This window comes from Primulina eburnea, chromosome 1 (assembly GCF_022965805.1).
Source record: "Primulina eburnea isolate SZY01 chromosome 1, ASM2296580v1, whole genome shotgun sequence".
NCBI classification, from domain to species: Eukaryota; Viridiplantae; Streptophyta; class Magnoliopsida; order Lamiales; family Gesneriaceae; genus Primulina; species Primulina eburnea.
The window spans coordinates 8,496,890-8,513,970 of record NC_133101.1 but is presented as its reverse complement, the minus strand read 5'-3'; the positions used below and the strand labels follow the sequence as shown (position 1 = coordinate 8,513,970).

The following is a 17,081-nucleotide window of genomic DNA, read 5'->3' as shown; positions in this document are numbered from 1 at the left end:
TTTTTTTAACATAAGAACAATACAAAATATGTGGATAATTAGAAAAAAAATAAATCAAATTATGAATAAATGTTTTGAACATTTTAACGAAATACTATATAAAATCATACAAATTGTTGAGAAATTAATTACTATAAAAATTCATTATTTTTCAAATAACAAAAACCCTAGTCAACATTATATTGGATACACAAAAACACTAGCTGACACGAATTGGATTAATTATCAAGGGGACTTAATATAATTCGTTTTTTCTAGTAAAATAACCTTCTATATAATAGTGTTAATTTTCTTGATAAATAATGGAATTGGACATAAACATGGCCCTAAGGTTCCTCATGTCTCAATCTTTTTTATCATTATCGAAGAGACGAGAATAAAATTTCGTAACTATATTTCACAAAATAATTATTTTTTATTTTTAAAAAAGTTGATAACTAAACTTCATTGTATTTCTTGTTCTTTAAACTCCTTCTATGAATAAATTTAACACATATTTTACACATAAAAATACGAAGTGAAATGTACATAACACAAATTAACGGTAGATTAACTAGCCACGTCAGTCCAAGTGGTAGGCCACGTGGCGTTAGGTGGTGAGACCGATTGAGCCGTGGATTTGGGCTCGGAAAGGTAAACGTGTCAGGTGTGGTCCACAAAACCAAAGACTGGGCCCCCACTCTCCCCGACAAATATTTATTTTAACGTTACGACCCCTCTTTCTCCCGAAAATCTTACACCAAAAGTTTTACCAAACTTTATTTCAAATTTCATTAATTTAAGGATTTTATTATACCATACTCAAATAACCATGCATTTAAATTAAATAACACAAATGAAAAATTAATATTGACTTATATTTTCGGTTTCTACGGAAAATTTTAAAATTAGTGGAAAAAAAATCAATCGGTCACCCATATCCTATTTCCTAAAGCATGTAAGTTCCTATTTTTGGACACAATTTATAGTTCCAAGAAACATTATATTTGTTTATTTTATATATATATATATATATATATATATATATATATATATATATAAATATATATAGATTTTCAGCCTCAAACATTTATAATAATGATATATCAGCATTTCTAATGAACAAAAATTAAATTTGTCAAAAATCGGAAAATATAGAATTGCAACTTAATTTTGATAACATAAATGACAAAAATTTCAAAGAAAAAAAAATATCAAATTTTTTTCTATATGCCTGTTTATATCTATTTTTACATACTATATCTATACTATCATATTAAGTATGAGGCCATAATAATAACCGCTCTATGAGGACACCAACTTTCTTTCATGTTTTACCTTTTTTAATTTTTTATATTTACTATTTTATTATAGTTGAACCCCTAAATATAACCGCTCTATGAGGACACCAACTTTCTTTCCTATTTTACACTTTCTCATTTTTTCTTAACAAATAATATTATATTCACCGTCATAAGAAAACTGTTCACGTGAAAAATAATATTATTTCTTCTCCAAACTAGCCACCGTGAAAAATAAACTCTCTTCTTTATGTTGTGACGTCATTATATTGTAATATCATGAATATTTAATATATTAGTCACATGTACTCAGGACACACGTAACACGTGTGCCACGGTTATTAGTATATATATATATATATATATATATATATATATATATATATATATATATATATATATATATATATATATATATGCATGTTTGTGCGTGATGTGATTCCTAGAAGTTAGGAAACCGAAATTTTACGGATCTAGCTCCATTCTGGATTTCAATATCGAATAAAAAAAATTAATTTTTTCTTTTATTATAAATTTTTCAGCAATATCAAATAATAATGGGATGAGGGTCATCTAAAGATGAGACCGGCCAACATCTCTTGCTTTCATTGGACGCTTTGATACACGTTTCTTGTGGAAAATAATAAGAAGCGTGTATCTTAGTAATAATTGGTCGTTGTTGCGTATATTTGTTTTAATTTTGTCCACGTGAAAATGCGAGCTTTGGCATTTTATTAATCTCTATATTTGCAAATACCAAAGCCATAAATAACAACAACAACAATAATATAAATAGTACATGTTAATAAATGTGACCCTTCTTTTCATAATAGATCTCTCCGTATTTATTTTTAAATAATTTAGAAACATTGGGATTAATTAATTCGTAAAATTAAAATAATTATCGAACGTTAAACATTTCAAACTTCGAAATATTTCGCGTGGGTTTCTGTTTATTTTCGTTTTCCATTAAACGAGAATGTATATCATGGAGCATTAACAAGTTTTGTGAACATTCCTAATTATTTGCAACTATTTTGTATCATATATATTTAATAACAGCTTTAAATTTTTTTTTAAAAAAAATGATAATAGCTTAATTTTAAAAAATATGTACATATAGACGTTGAGATGGTAACGGATTAAATGGGGGATAAAATAAGATATTTGTATGTAAATTTACTTTTCAATTTTCTTAATATGTGTCAATATAGCATGCGTGTGTGTATGCATGAGAATAACTTATATTTTAAATTAATATTTTTTTTAATTATGGCTTATAATGTTAGTGTGCTTAAAATTTTGTCAATTGACGAAATATATTTCACCGATGTGATAGAACTGAGAGCATTGATCGTCCCACGAAGATTAAACTTAATATATTTTAATTATAAAATAAAATAGAAATTATTTATGTATTTCGGTTAGCCGCCAATCATTATTTCTCTTGAATATTAATCGGCCTGGCCGATAAATAATTTTAGAAGTGAAGGTACGGAAGCTATGGTTATATATATATATATATATATATATATATATATATATATATATATATATATATATATATATATATATATATATATATATAAACAAAAACAAAAACGAAAACGTTGGGCAAAACTATTTGCTACTTTCGTGGGATCGTAGGTATATAATTATCCATTATATTTTAGCCTATGTTTTCAAAATAATAATCTGAAAATAATATGATTAGACTTTTCCAATTATACTTTTGATTGAGAACGTGGTGATAACTATTTGGTCATTTAATAATGTTTCTGGTTTTCAAGGACATGCCCCCCAAAATTATTGATGTTCATTAATGTTGCGACTTAAAATTTTAAAATTTACGAAATCCTAAGCATCAAACCTTGATCAATTTATGGTATATGTTTTCTTTATTTACGATTTTGGTTTTTTACATTTTTAAATATCAGTGTTTGTTCGTTATATTTGTTTTTTTAATCATTTCTCCGACGCACCAAAGATACAACACCAATGTGGCGCTCACTTTCACAATGTCATATCATCACTCCGAATAAAAATGAGAAAAGTGCAAGAAATCGGAAGATGTAAATACAAGACTATGACATAAATTCGATATAACAAAAGACTAATGTCAATCCACCACTTTTTTGGGTTAGAACCCACCAGATTAATTTCTGATATTACAACACAAAGATTCATGTTCGAAATCTTTTGAGATATGTTTTCTATCACATTCACCTCTCGGTTTCTCTTTGCCTTATTACATTCAGATGCCTTGTGACCCATACCATCACAGTTATAACATTTTCCAGAGAACTTTTTCTTCGAAATGCTCCTTTGGGTCCCATGTTCAACCTTTTGTTGGAGGAGGAAATTTTTTTCTTTTTCGAGCTTTGACCATGCTCGACAACATTTGCCTTAGCGACAACAGGAGAAAATAATCGTCTTTCCGAACTCTTGTTGTCTTCCTCGATGCGAAGTCGAACAATAAGCTCTTCAACATTCATCTCCTTGTGCTTCTGTTTCAAATAATTTTTGAAATCTTTCCAAGCAGGTGGTAATTTTTCAATAATAGTAGCCATTTGGAATGATTCACTCAAAGTCATCCCCTCACCGTGAATCTCGTGAAGAATCACTTGGAGTTCTTGAACTTGGCTGATAAACGACTTTGAATCCAACCTTTTAAAGTCCAGAAAGCGGCCAACAAGAAACTTCTTGACCCCGACATCCTCGGTTTTGTATTTTCTATCAAGGGATTCCCACAGCTTTTTAGCTGTTTTTTTTTCGCAAAACAGTTGTAGATCGAATCGGCCAATCCGTTTATTACGTAGTTTCGCATAAGAAATCAGAATAATTCCATGCCTCCACCGCACTAACAGATTCAACATCTCCCTCACCCTCTATGAGTTTAGGAGCATTCTCAGACATGAATCTGGCCAGGTTCGGTATTGTCAAGTAGATCAGCATCTTCTGCTGTCACCTTTTAAAGTCCACACCAGTGAACTTTTCAGGCTTTTCACCATGACTGGCTAGGACAGCAACCGCAACAGCATGTGGGATAACATGAAGGACAACTTGAGCCATAGTAAGGACAACATAACCGGTTTCCCTTTGCACGCTGGTTTCAGTAGCCATATCTGAAACAAACTACGTAATGAGTAATCTGTTTTAAGTTTGTTAACATATAGAGATAAAGCAATAACTGAAACAAGTGTGATGTTATATTATGACTATTGTGAAAAAGAAAGCAAAAACAAACCGAGGCATGTAGCATGTACAGTTTCCTTAAAACAGATTTGCCCTCTCCGGAATGTGTTTCGAGGTTTCAGCGGAAGTATGTTTCCCAGGATACAACGGAACAACCACCAGTGACTTAGCACGAGACACTACTACGGCGAACTGAAAAATGTACCTTTACTTTATCAACGAGATTTAACGAAGCCAAATGGAAAGTTAACAATATGAAATGCAAGAGAGTGCTTGAAAGAGATAAAATTTTCATATATTTGAAATGAAGAAATGAACACAATTTTTATAAGCCCCAAGATGCACACCAAGAGTTTTACAAGATTAATTAACTCGATTAATCTTCTCATTAACTCAAGAATATGAAGAGCCAAAACTCTTCAACTAACTCAAGAATGTGGAGAGCCAAAAGACATTCTCACATTCATAAGACATAATTTTTATTCGAAATTCAAATTTCCAACATATATTTATTTAAAAAGCAAAAACAAAATCGTTAGGCAAAACTATTTGCTACTTTCGTGGGATCTTAGGTATATAATTATCCATTATATTTTAGCCTATGTTTTCAAAATAATAACTCGAAAATCATATGATTAGACTTTTCAAATTATAACTATTTGGTAATTTAATAATGTTTCGGGTTTTCAAGGACATGCCCCAACAAAATTATTAATGTTCATTAATGTTGCGACTTAAAATTTTAAAATTTACAACATTCTAAGCATCAAACCTTGATCAATTTATGGTACATGTTTCCTTATTTACGATTTTGGTTTTTTACATGTTAAAATATCAGTATTCCTTCGTTATATTTGTTTTTTTACTCATTTAGCCGACTCAGCAATGATGCAACACCAATGTGGCGCTCACTTGCACAGTGTCATATCAGCACTCTAAATTAAAATGAGTAAAAGTGTAAGAAATCGAAAGATATATATACAAGACTATGACTGAAATTCGATATAACAAAAGACTAAAATCACAAGTTGGCGATAATATGAAGTAAAAGATGAAAGGTTGGAAGTGGTCCATATATGAAAGATTGGTGATGACTAGTTGGTAGCTTAAACATGTATAAAAATGCACATATTTTCACGAGTTTCTTTGTATAAAAGACATGACGAGTAGAAGTTGCTGAATTTTCCCAGGAACCAAGAACATCTAGGGTTTGACGACAATTAAGTAATTCATGATTAAAGGAGAAAGATTTGAGGGCCAATTTATTAAGTATATTAAGATATTATTTAAGAACAATCTTGGACTTGATGTTCATTGGCTTCTATCTACTTAACTTTCAAACTAGCTGTATATACCTCCACACACATATTAACAAATTAATAATTCATATAATATATAGTTAATTATCAATGGCTAGTTGTTCACGTACGATTTTATTTTGTTTATATAATATTTTAATAAGATATAATAAATTGAACTTAGACCAAAGTTTATTATTAATATTTGTCGAGCTCGATGTGTTTATGTGCGATGATTTGATTGTTATATATATATATATATATATATATATATATATATATATATATATATATATATATATATATATATATATATATATATATATATATATATATATATATATATATATATATATATATTTTGGTGATTATTTAAATTCACTTGGCTCAATGGGAAGCCCCAAACCCGAGAGTGTGTGCTAATAAGTGTGATTGCCTTTGGAATTTGTGGAGGAAAAAATGGCGATGGCGAGCAATGCGCTGCCGAAGATGGGCGGTGAGGTTCATGCAGCATACATAAATTTTGTTAAATAATATATAACAATTTGTTATATATGAGTTTTTTTTTTATAAAAAAAAATGTTTTGATTCACGGAATATAATCTTCCAAAACTACGGTATCGTAGAATAAGATGTTTGACGTTCTCCCAAAAGTTATATGTAACAGGTACTAATTGTGTCTCAAATAATTTGAAGAAGGGTGTTTTCAAAACACATTTCATGTACATTTATAGAAGTTGAGATTTTTATTTCAAAGATAGATTTTGTCAAATGTATTATTAAGTTTAAAATTACTTTTTAAAGTTTTAATTTACTACAATGTTTCAATTTTTTTTTTTTTAAAGGAATAAGTTCAAAGGTATTGTGCAAGTTGAAGTCGACGCTTTCAGAGCAAAAAGTTTTTTTCTTTTTTTTTTTGTTTGCTTTCATTTTAACATGCAAGCATGCCAGGAGAGACAACGTATGCTCTTTTTCACTTTTCACACAAATAAGTAAACATTGGACTGCAGTTATCAAAAGCTTCAAATTCAAGATATTATGGGAGACCCACCCCCACCACCTCGCTAATAAATTTTTCAAGGGATTTATTCCAAAAATATAAAAATATTATACATGTATTTTTGTTAAAAGAAAAAAAAAATATATTCACAAATTAGGTGTATATTAGATACGGAGACAGATTAGATCATTACGAAAATATTTCCATCCAAATATGCACCATAGATGATCGTTCATCCCAAAATTGGCTCCTCCACTTCAATTTATATATTAACCTGTTAATTTCGGGTTTTGTTTATGCTACTCACGTGGGTAGTGTTGTTATACATTTAATATAAGACATGTATACTGAGTAGATAGATCATGATCACTAGATCAACCTTGATATATGGTTGAGTCATGATTCATCTCTCAACACATGTTTTATGTGTTGGGCGCATAGTCGGGCCTCTTATGAGGCCAACCAAGCGATATATATATGTTATTTGTTTTTTAACTTACTCCAAGTCTCAACTTTAATTCTTGTCCTTATTCAAAAAATAAAGTTTATGGTCCCTTACTTCTCTTAAGCCGGAAGGTAAGTAATTTGCTTCATAAATTATGCTTTATTTACTTGTGATATGAGGACTGTAATGTGCTTAGAGATCATATTAATTAAATATTTAACTAAAGCATGCATCACACGATTTAAAGTCTTTGATTAGTTATAATTGAATTATGAGTTTTATATAAATTTTATGTGTGACTTGTGTAATTAATCAGTGGATAGTTTAAGGAAATAATATAAATTGTGAATAGAGTTTGAATGTGTAGACCGTTGAAAGATGAAATTCGTTATTTTTTGGATTTTTTTGTCCTTTGATTTTGTAATTGTTATTTCGACTCGAGGAATTCTTTGATTTTGTAGTTTTTACAATTATATAGGCTAAAAGTATAGGAATATTTTGGTTAGACGCTTGTTAATTTGATTTGTGTTATTTTAGAAATTAAAACTTGCAAGTAATTGGTGATTTGGTTCAGAAAATACTTGTCTTTAATTCATGAAAATTATAAAACTAGAATTTTTTTATTCCATGCGGTACTGTTTGTTTTGATTTTATATGTTAATTGAGAATGATTGATTTTGTTTTAGATATCTAAAAAAATTTAAAACATAATTTAATTTATTGTTGATTGAAAATTTTAATAATTATTAATTTTTAATCACTTGTAGATACAACAAAAAGAAATTTGAAATGCCTCCTAATTATCGGTCTGGAGCTGAAAAAAGAAAAAAAAACAAAGGAAAATGTCATTAATTCAAAGTCCAGCTTGAGATATTAATAAATATTTTAGTGGAACTAGCACAATAGAAAGAGAGGAATGAGTGAATAATTTGTTGATTGAAGAACAAAAAATCATAATGAACGTGAAGAAGTGACTGAGGCTAGAAATCTGAATGAATCGACTGAAGAATTCAATTTGGGTGATTTATCTGGCAATGAAGAAGTCAATTGTGAATCGAACGAAAACTTCGAAGATGACTCTCAACATGAAAATTCTAGAACAAAGAGTGATGATGAGACATTGGCACTATATGATCTTGAGAGTTTTGAGTTCTTGCTTAGAATGATAATCTGGTATAACTTGTTACATACAATAAATGTTGTGAGTAAAGTTTATTCAATATGAAAAAATGGATATTGATATTGCAATCGATCTTTTACAAGGAGTTGTTCAATTTCTTGACGAGTTTAGAGAGCAGGGGTTTGCTAGTGCCATGTATAAAGTTACACAAATGGCAAGTAAAACGAGGATCGAACCTAAATTTTGAGAAAAAACGCATCATTCGAAGAAAAACAGTTTGATGAAAGTGACAATGATAATGTGACACAATCAGCTGAAGAGGCTTTAGAGTTGAAATATTTTCTGTTTATAATTGATCAACCTCGATCTTCTCTTAAAGTTCGGTTTGAACAATTTAAACAATGTTAAAAGTTTTTTGGTTTTTTATCGAATTTGAACAAGTTATAGAATGAGCCATTAATGGTGATGAGTTGTGTTCGGAGGTGCTGGTTATGAGATGTTATATAACAAATGAAAAAAGGGCAAATAATATGATGCAATGTTTGACGAAACAACATGAATTATTTCCAAATACTTATATTGCTTATAATATTTTGATAACCATACTAGTAACAATTGTATGGGTAGAAAGAAGCTTCTCGAAGTTTCAGTTAATCAGGAATTATCTTCGATCAACAATGTCATAAGATAAACGAAATGAGCTAGCTATGTTGTGGATTGAGAAAGTAATGGTCCGACAATTGGATTACACAGATTTGATAAATATTTTCGCCTATAAACAGCTAGACGAGTTATATTTATGTAGTTTTTAAAATATTTATTGAGTTGTTATTGATGTAATATATTTGTTTTGGTATATTTATGTATTTTTTAGTATATTTGTTATATGCAAATTGAATTTTATATTTATTACTGTAACAAGAGGGTCCGTTTTACAATTTTTGTTTTAACATTACTCATATAAATAGCATATGTCAAGCCTTAATTTCTATCAAACCGTTCACGAAATGCAAGTTTCTCAAAAACGCATGAATCATGTTGACGTTAAAAACAAACAAAAAATTAAATTTTACTCGGTAAATGGTCAAAGATCCTGAGTTTTTATAGAAACAAAAAATTGATAAACAGGTTATTTATTTCCTTTGTTACCATTGACCCGTTGGTAAAAAATGGAAAAAAAATGCTATAAGTAAATAAACTAAATTGATTTAAATTATTGTTTAATAGTGGAATAATGAATGTTATTATTATAATATAATTATAAAAAAGGGAAAAAATCAAATATAATTAGGTAATTAAATAAATTAACATCGTAGTGTGGATGTGTCAGCCGGCGATAACAGCACCCACCCATATATCACGCCTAAAAAATGGAACCGCGAGATATACCATGGAGGGCTCGTGCGTGAAATGAAAACTTGGGAACTCGCGTGGGGGTAACTTTGTCGAGGATGAGAATTACTAGACAACAAGGTAAAACCCGGTTGATTTCATCCTACATGTAAGGACACTACCCACATGATAGAATCAAGGGCTCAAATTTAGCAGCATATACACGGGCTCCACTCATTTTTTTTAAAATCACATATGTGTGTGAATCTTGTCCATCCAAATCATGTGGAGGTAATATCCCCTTAGCTAGCATCGACTTAACTGTAAAACCCATAGACAGTACAAAATACAATTATAAACGACGGCGATTTTTAGGTTTCTCGCCACGTTATTCCTAACTGTAAAAAAAAGTTGTTTTTCTAAATAAAAATAATTTATATTTTCAAAATTCAACATTTTTACCACAATGTCTATAACTATTTTATTTAAAATTCACACTCGTTACATCCAATACAAAGAGATCAAATATATGATCTTGAAACAAAACTTGAGCTATTAAAATTATTTTATGGTTTGTATTATGTATTTTACATATTATTTGTTAATAACATAAATAACAAATATTCAAAACCCATATAAAGTTCTTAAAATAATATGCAAAGAATATGAGATTTCACACAATTTATATATAAATAAGCTATTGCATCTTTTTTTTTACATGAAATATTAAACTTAATGCAATATCTGTCGCAATCACGCAAAACATTACGTCTCTCTTATGTACATGGGAGGACATGGGAAGGGACACAACATATGATAATTTTAGTATTTTTTTAAAAAAAAATTGAAAATAAAAATATGTATTATTTTTCATGGACATATTTATTTTAATTTTTTTAAATATGTCAAATATTTTAATATATTATTGTGTAGTGAAATGGCTTTTTAAATTTGACCGACATATTTTAACTGTGGACCGGGCATCCTGGGCCTCACGTGACCGGCCACACGTACTCCCAGAACTTTAAAAAGAAATGAAATTTATACGCTGTGACTCAGCCCAGTTCGTGCTCACTCATTGGACCAACTTTCCACTGGGACCCACGCTGCCATGTGTCAGGATTCAACAAACGCCAAATGCGGCGAGCCGTGCCCGCCGTTGGACGTCCCGGAATCTTTCTCCTCCGGCGGGTCGGTGTCCACCAACTAAGACTTCCCCACTTGACACTGATATTTACAGAATTATTTTTTAAAAAGAAATGATAAATGGTGAATTTAAAAAATTAATAATAATAACCAACTGGTTCGGGGATCCTATAAGATAACGATTTCTGTGTGTTGAGCCTCCTCGCAAAAAGCCTCAAAATATCCTCTCCTTCCCCAACAAAAATCGTCCATTTTTCGATATCTTTGTAATCTTCCGAGAAAATACAACTGGGATTGCTACAAAAGAATACAGTTTTAACTATTTATTTGCTTACCTTTTTCCGCTTGATACAGATACACATTTACCTTCTTTAAAATCTCATCCAAATTCTCATTTTTAAATCTAACATTACTGCTTACAGTCTTCCAACAGCTCTTCGTTTGATTCATGAAAACAGTGGTTTTAACCATTTCTTTTGAATCTCATCTTCTTGTTTTTGTATGATAAACTTAAGTTTTTGAAGATTTGCAGCGATGGATCAAAGCATGTTGTGGCCTGTGAAATACACCGAGCACAAAAAGACTACCAAAAAGTTCATCAAACCTTCTAAACAGAGCCCCAGAAGATTTCAGGAACAGAGAAACTTGGATCCACCGAGGACCGTGAGAGTTTCGGTTACCGATCCTGATGCCACTGATTCCTCCAGCGATGAGGAGAACGAGCTTTTCACGAGGCGGCGCGTGAAGAAATACATAAGCGAGATAAAAATGGTGACGGGAGTTAATGCTTGCTGTATGAATAGGAGAAGCAGGAATGCGGAGATTCTACAGGCGAGGCCCAAGCCCATGAAGGTCAAGGAGGCTCCCCCGGTGGCTATTGGCGGCGCCCGGAAGTTCCGCGGTGTCCGTCAACGGCCGTGGGGGAAATGGGCGGCGGAGATAAGGGACCCTTCAAGGAAGGTTCGGCTCTGGTTGGGTACGTACGAAACGGCGGAGGAGGCCGCGATGGTGTACGATAACGCAGCGATAAAGCTCCGGGGACCGGATGCTTTAACCAACTTTTCTACTCCGACTGTGAAGGAGATGTCGCCGGAGATCAATGTGACTTCATTATCCGGCTATGATTCGGTCGATGAGTCCCATAATCTCACATCACCTACATCTGTTCTCCGGTTCAGGAGCAGTCACTCCAGTGAAGATGGTGAGCCGAGTCGGTCTGGTATTGTCCACGGCTCGGGTCAGGAATGCGACCCAATTGGGTCTGCCGAAGGTTCTCTTATCGGGTCAGTGGATGTTCCAAATGAACTCGTTCTTGAAATCGGTTCTGACAATAGACCAGTGGTGGAAGTGGAGGAGTGTCAAGGGGAAACAAATATGGCACCAGATTACTCTAGTGATCTCTGGCCTGTTGACATTCCATTCTTAGACGATTTCTTCAATCTTCAGGTTCAAGATCAAAAATTATTCGAAAACGAGCAAGTTTTCTCCGACGGGTTCCCTGAATCGATGCTCTTCGACGACATCCCGCCCTTCGACATCGGTTTTCAAGAAGCCGAATTCCAAGGGTTCAAGGAATGTCAAGAGTTTAGTCCACTCGAAGTTGATGATTATTTCCAAGACATGAGCGAGTTCGCCGGCGTAGATGCACTTCTGGCTCTATGAAGTGCATAAAAATGTCTAGTGTTACATCGCCGGCTTGTCTCTTCCTTCATAGGCAAATTTTTGTCACCGGTGGATCGACTTATATATATTTATTACATTTGCTTTTTAGCATTTTCGGAGTGTATTACTGTCTAAGGAGAGCTATTTTTTTGTATGGAGATTGAGTTTAATTTAGTTTCTAACAATAAAAATAAGTTGCCCCTTTTCAAGATTTTGGTATCACTTGTTTCCTTTTCGGTGTTGAATTTAGTTTCGATCTTTCGGAAGGTAAATCTTCTAAAAAACACACCAGCTATTTCTGAGCTTTTTTTATTATTATTTCATTATGGTTTAATCTTGTGTGTGAATCCTTGTAATAGTAATGAGTAGAAAGTTCATACACGGTCAGATTGAAATTCTATTGGATTTAGTAAATTCTGAAAATTAGATATAATGATTTTCATAATTGGTTTATATATTTTAGTAAATATGGAACCGTCAAATAACTACTCAGAAAACCAAAAATAATTAGAAGAAATTAATTTGTAGTCATATAACTTATATGTTTTTCATTTCTAATCATCTAATCTATAGTTTTACTAACTTGCACTTTTTTCTCCCAATTTTCATCATTTTTAAGCGAAATGTCGATATAGTATTAGATACGTTAGCAATATTCGTCCCACTCGACAAAAAATAAAAAAAATATAAGTTACAGAACCAAAAAAGACAATTTTTCCATATAATTAGTTTTATACAAGTAATCAATCGTTAGTTTTTCGTGGGATTTTTACGTAAAAAGCCGTGATTAATAATTTATTACAGATACTTGTACTGACAAGAAATGGGTGGGGTTTTTTTTTTTTTAAAAAAAAAAATTTATGTCTCAAAATCTCCTCCCACTAACTTGTGGAAGATGTTCGTTACATAATTGAACGGATGTTAATATTCTAAAGATTTTTGGTAACATAACATTTTGCATTCGATAGAGGTGCAAAAAGTAATTGCTAGGGAGGTGATAATTCAAGGGTCGGGAAGGGAAATTATGGACTTAGGTATTTAAGGTGGCAAAAATTTGTGTGTGACGGTCTCACAGGTCGTATTTGTGAGACAGATATCTTATTTGGGTCATCCATGAAAAATTATTATTTTTTATGCTAAGAGTATTACTTTTTATTGTGAATATGAGTATGATTGACTCGTCTCACAGATTATGATCCGTGAGACGGTTTCACATGAGACACACTCATTTAAATTAAGTTGTGGAAAATGGGGAATGGTTCACATTTAATTGTGGTAGATATAGAATTTATTTTTTGGTGTCTCTATATTTATTGTATTTAAATAAGTAGATTTTCATGATGTCGCGTGAATAAATATTTCCACTTTAGAATAGTGTTCACTCCCATAAATATTGGTGAATCCAACTGGGAGCCCGGCAGTGGGTGGCTGTAATTTTTCCAAGCCTACTCGGGCCCCTTTTACCACATTTTTAGTTGAAAGTTATTTATTATACTTTTTTTGGGTTATAAAATTTGTATTTTTGTAAAAAGGAATTTTCTTGAAAAATTATTATTGGAAAATTGAATTTTTGGTCATGTGTATTTGTTTAGTTGTGATTTTGATTTTATGTGCTGTCAAATTTAAATATTTGTCTGCTCTCTTTTTGTTTTGGTTAGTTTTACTTTTTTTTTTGTCATCGATGTGGTGTTTACGTGTATAATGTCAATGAAAAGCGACTGTAATTGCCAAAATTTGGTTGTTTGGATATGAATTATAATTTTATATGGATGCCATAAATTAAAGTATATGACTCTATGCAATAATTTAAGCCAAAGGGAGACAACCCCTTCGAGTCTATTTTTAGCTTCGGTAGTGGAAGTGGTTTAAAGGCGCGACACATTTAAGTTCACTTACCCTAAACTTGTTGAATGATAGTATGTCAGTAGGGGTGTCAATCGGGTGGGTTGGGTCGGGTTTCGGGTCAATCCTTGAATTTTTTTTATTTTTTTTTTTCAACCCGAAAACCCCCAACCCAAACACGAACCCGTATAACCCGACTCAATCCGCCTAACCCAAATTTTATTAATTTTTTTTAAAAAATTAATGAAAAAAATAAATAATAATAATAATAATATTTTAATTTAAACACATAATAACAAAATTTTCGATTTAAATTTGAAAATTTAATCGTAGAAAATTAAAAATATATTTACTAAATCAAATAAAAAATTGTTAAAAAAATATGCAAAATAAATATTAAATGATGAAAATTTATCATATAAATATACAATAAATTTTGTTCAAACATACTATATATAAAAATATAGGTAATATTTTCAAAAAAAAAGTTCACGGGTCAACTCGCGACCCAACCCGACCCAACCCGAAACCCGTCTAACATGACAATAACCCGAATCCACCCAACCCGAACTCGAAAAACCCCAACCCGAACCTGATTTTTTTCGTGTTGAGTCGTGTCGGGTTGACGGGTCGTGTCGCATTTTGACACCCCTATATTTTAGTAATTTACAATAAAATTCAAAGTGAAAGATGATCTCACGAGTCAATTTTGTGATAATATAATTTAAATGAAATATATTTAATGCTATTTAATGATAATATAATTTAAATAAAATATATTTGTGTAGTTGATCTTCTATTTGAGTCATTAATGAAAAATTATTACTTTTTATGTCAAAATATTATTTATTATTGTAAAATAGATATAGTTTACTGTCTCACAAGAGACCTATTATCCTACCCAAACTATTAGGCATTGTTTGGTACATGGGATAAGGGAGAGATTGATAAATAATCTTCCTTATCCCATGTTTGGTACATTTTTAAAAAGCTCATGATAATATCATGGGCCCTTGATAAATAATTTTTTAGAAGGATAAAATATCCCTTCTATTATGTGTGATAATTTTTATTTAAGGATAAAATACACTACAAATGACTTAATTACCCTCAATTTATAAATGATTTTTATAAATATATGATAGTAGGTAGAAATTAAAATCAAATAAATATTTTTATTTATTTTTATATATTATATAATATGATAATTATATAAATGAATTCGAGATAATTATATAAATAATTTTTATAAATCTTAATAAAATTATTAGTATCACCCGATTAACATTAAAAATTGATATTTGACTTGACTCACAAAATCAAGAGCTCAATTACCATATAATATAATATATAAAATTCGGTAAAAATAAATAAATCATGCAAGCACTATCGGCGTATGAACAAATAAAAAATGTGAACTCAAGCAACAACTTTGAAATTATAAAATTTATTATGATAAGATTAATTTTGTCATTATAATCTAATATATAAATTTAATCACTCTTATTAAAATCATACCAAACATTAAATATAATATCCTACATCTTATTTATCCTTAATTTATCCTTATATTATATATCACATGTTTATCCTATCATATGTACCAAACTATGCCTTAGTCTATTACTATAATCATTTCGGAACCTCGTGCAATGTTATTTGCCAAACGTTTCATGTTGACGACAATGAAAGTGACTCCTGAATAGCCAAAGGAACAATCATTAATATGTAAAGTTTAATGTATGAAATACTGAAATTGACATGAGATGAGACGAACATTAACAATCAAATTGCAATCTTAAATCTCACTCCGACAAAATAATACATTAAAAAATAAACAATATATCACGATCAATGAACCCTAATTATGGCTTGTTTGGTTTTTTATTAAAAAAAAACTTGATACTTAATTAATCGATCAAATAAGTCGAAAACACGACTACACTTAGAGGATGTTTGACTAAATTTATTGACAACATTACCAAAAAATATATAATATTATGAGTTAATGTAAATAGTTATATATATATATATATATATAACTATATTATATATATATATATATATATATATGAAAATGAGAATTGTTACCATGCACCCTTGGGTGTAGGGTAACCGTGGGCGCCAGCCCACGAGTGCATTTTATTTTATTTTTAAAAAAAATTTAAAACAGCTTTATTAGCGACAGTTTTCATTAATCCGTCGCTAATAACGACGGATTATTAAAAACCGTCGCTAATAACGACGGTTTGTAAATAACCGTCGCTAAATGTCTAAATTTTTAAAAAATAATCGGCCAGGTATAAAAACAATTTTTGATTATGTTCCAATGTTTAACTATTATGCTGTGGCACTCATGGTATGAAATATCAATATTAGCTATGCAATTCTATATTAGTGAAGTTACATTTGGAGGAAGTTTGTTTCTGTTGCTATTGTGGCACTCAAATAGATCTTTTACACATGGTATCTATGTATGTATTATGTGGAAAAAATATCATTCCTAATTCGTTCGAGCAGTTTCAAGCTAATACAATTTTAATGCGTGCATATTGAAGCAAAATTCCCGTTTTGGTAGTAGAAAAAGCATTCCCAGTCTGGACCCATATATCCTACAATCACCGTCTGCCCTTTCTCTTCCATGGAAAATAATATATGACAATAGTTTTAATTAATTGAACAATCCAAAAGGCATGGCTAATTAAAGCAGATAATAGAACCTATCTCAAGAATTTGCATTGCTTTCTGACAGCTAAAAAAA

At 30.8% G+C, this 17,081-nt stretch overlaps 1 protein-coding gene across 1 annotated transcript; it reads left to right on the top strand.

The window, feature by feature from the left end:
• The first annotated feature begins 11,034 nt into the window (after nt 1–11,034).
• LOC140811075 (pathogenesis-related genes transcriptional activator PTI6-like) lies at nt 11,035–12,699 on the top strand. The gene has a single exon (XM_073168952.1). It carries the CDS (start codon nt 11,351–11,353, stop codon nt 12,476–12,478), a length of 1,128 nt encoding a protein of 375 aa, XP_073025053.1. The 5' UTR covers nt 11,035–11,350; the 3' UTR covers nt 12,479–12,699.
• Nucleotides 12,700–17,081: the final 4,382 nt, after the last annotated feature.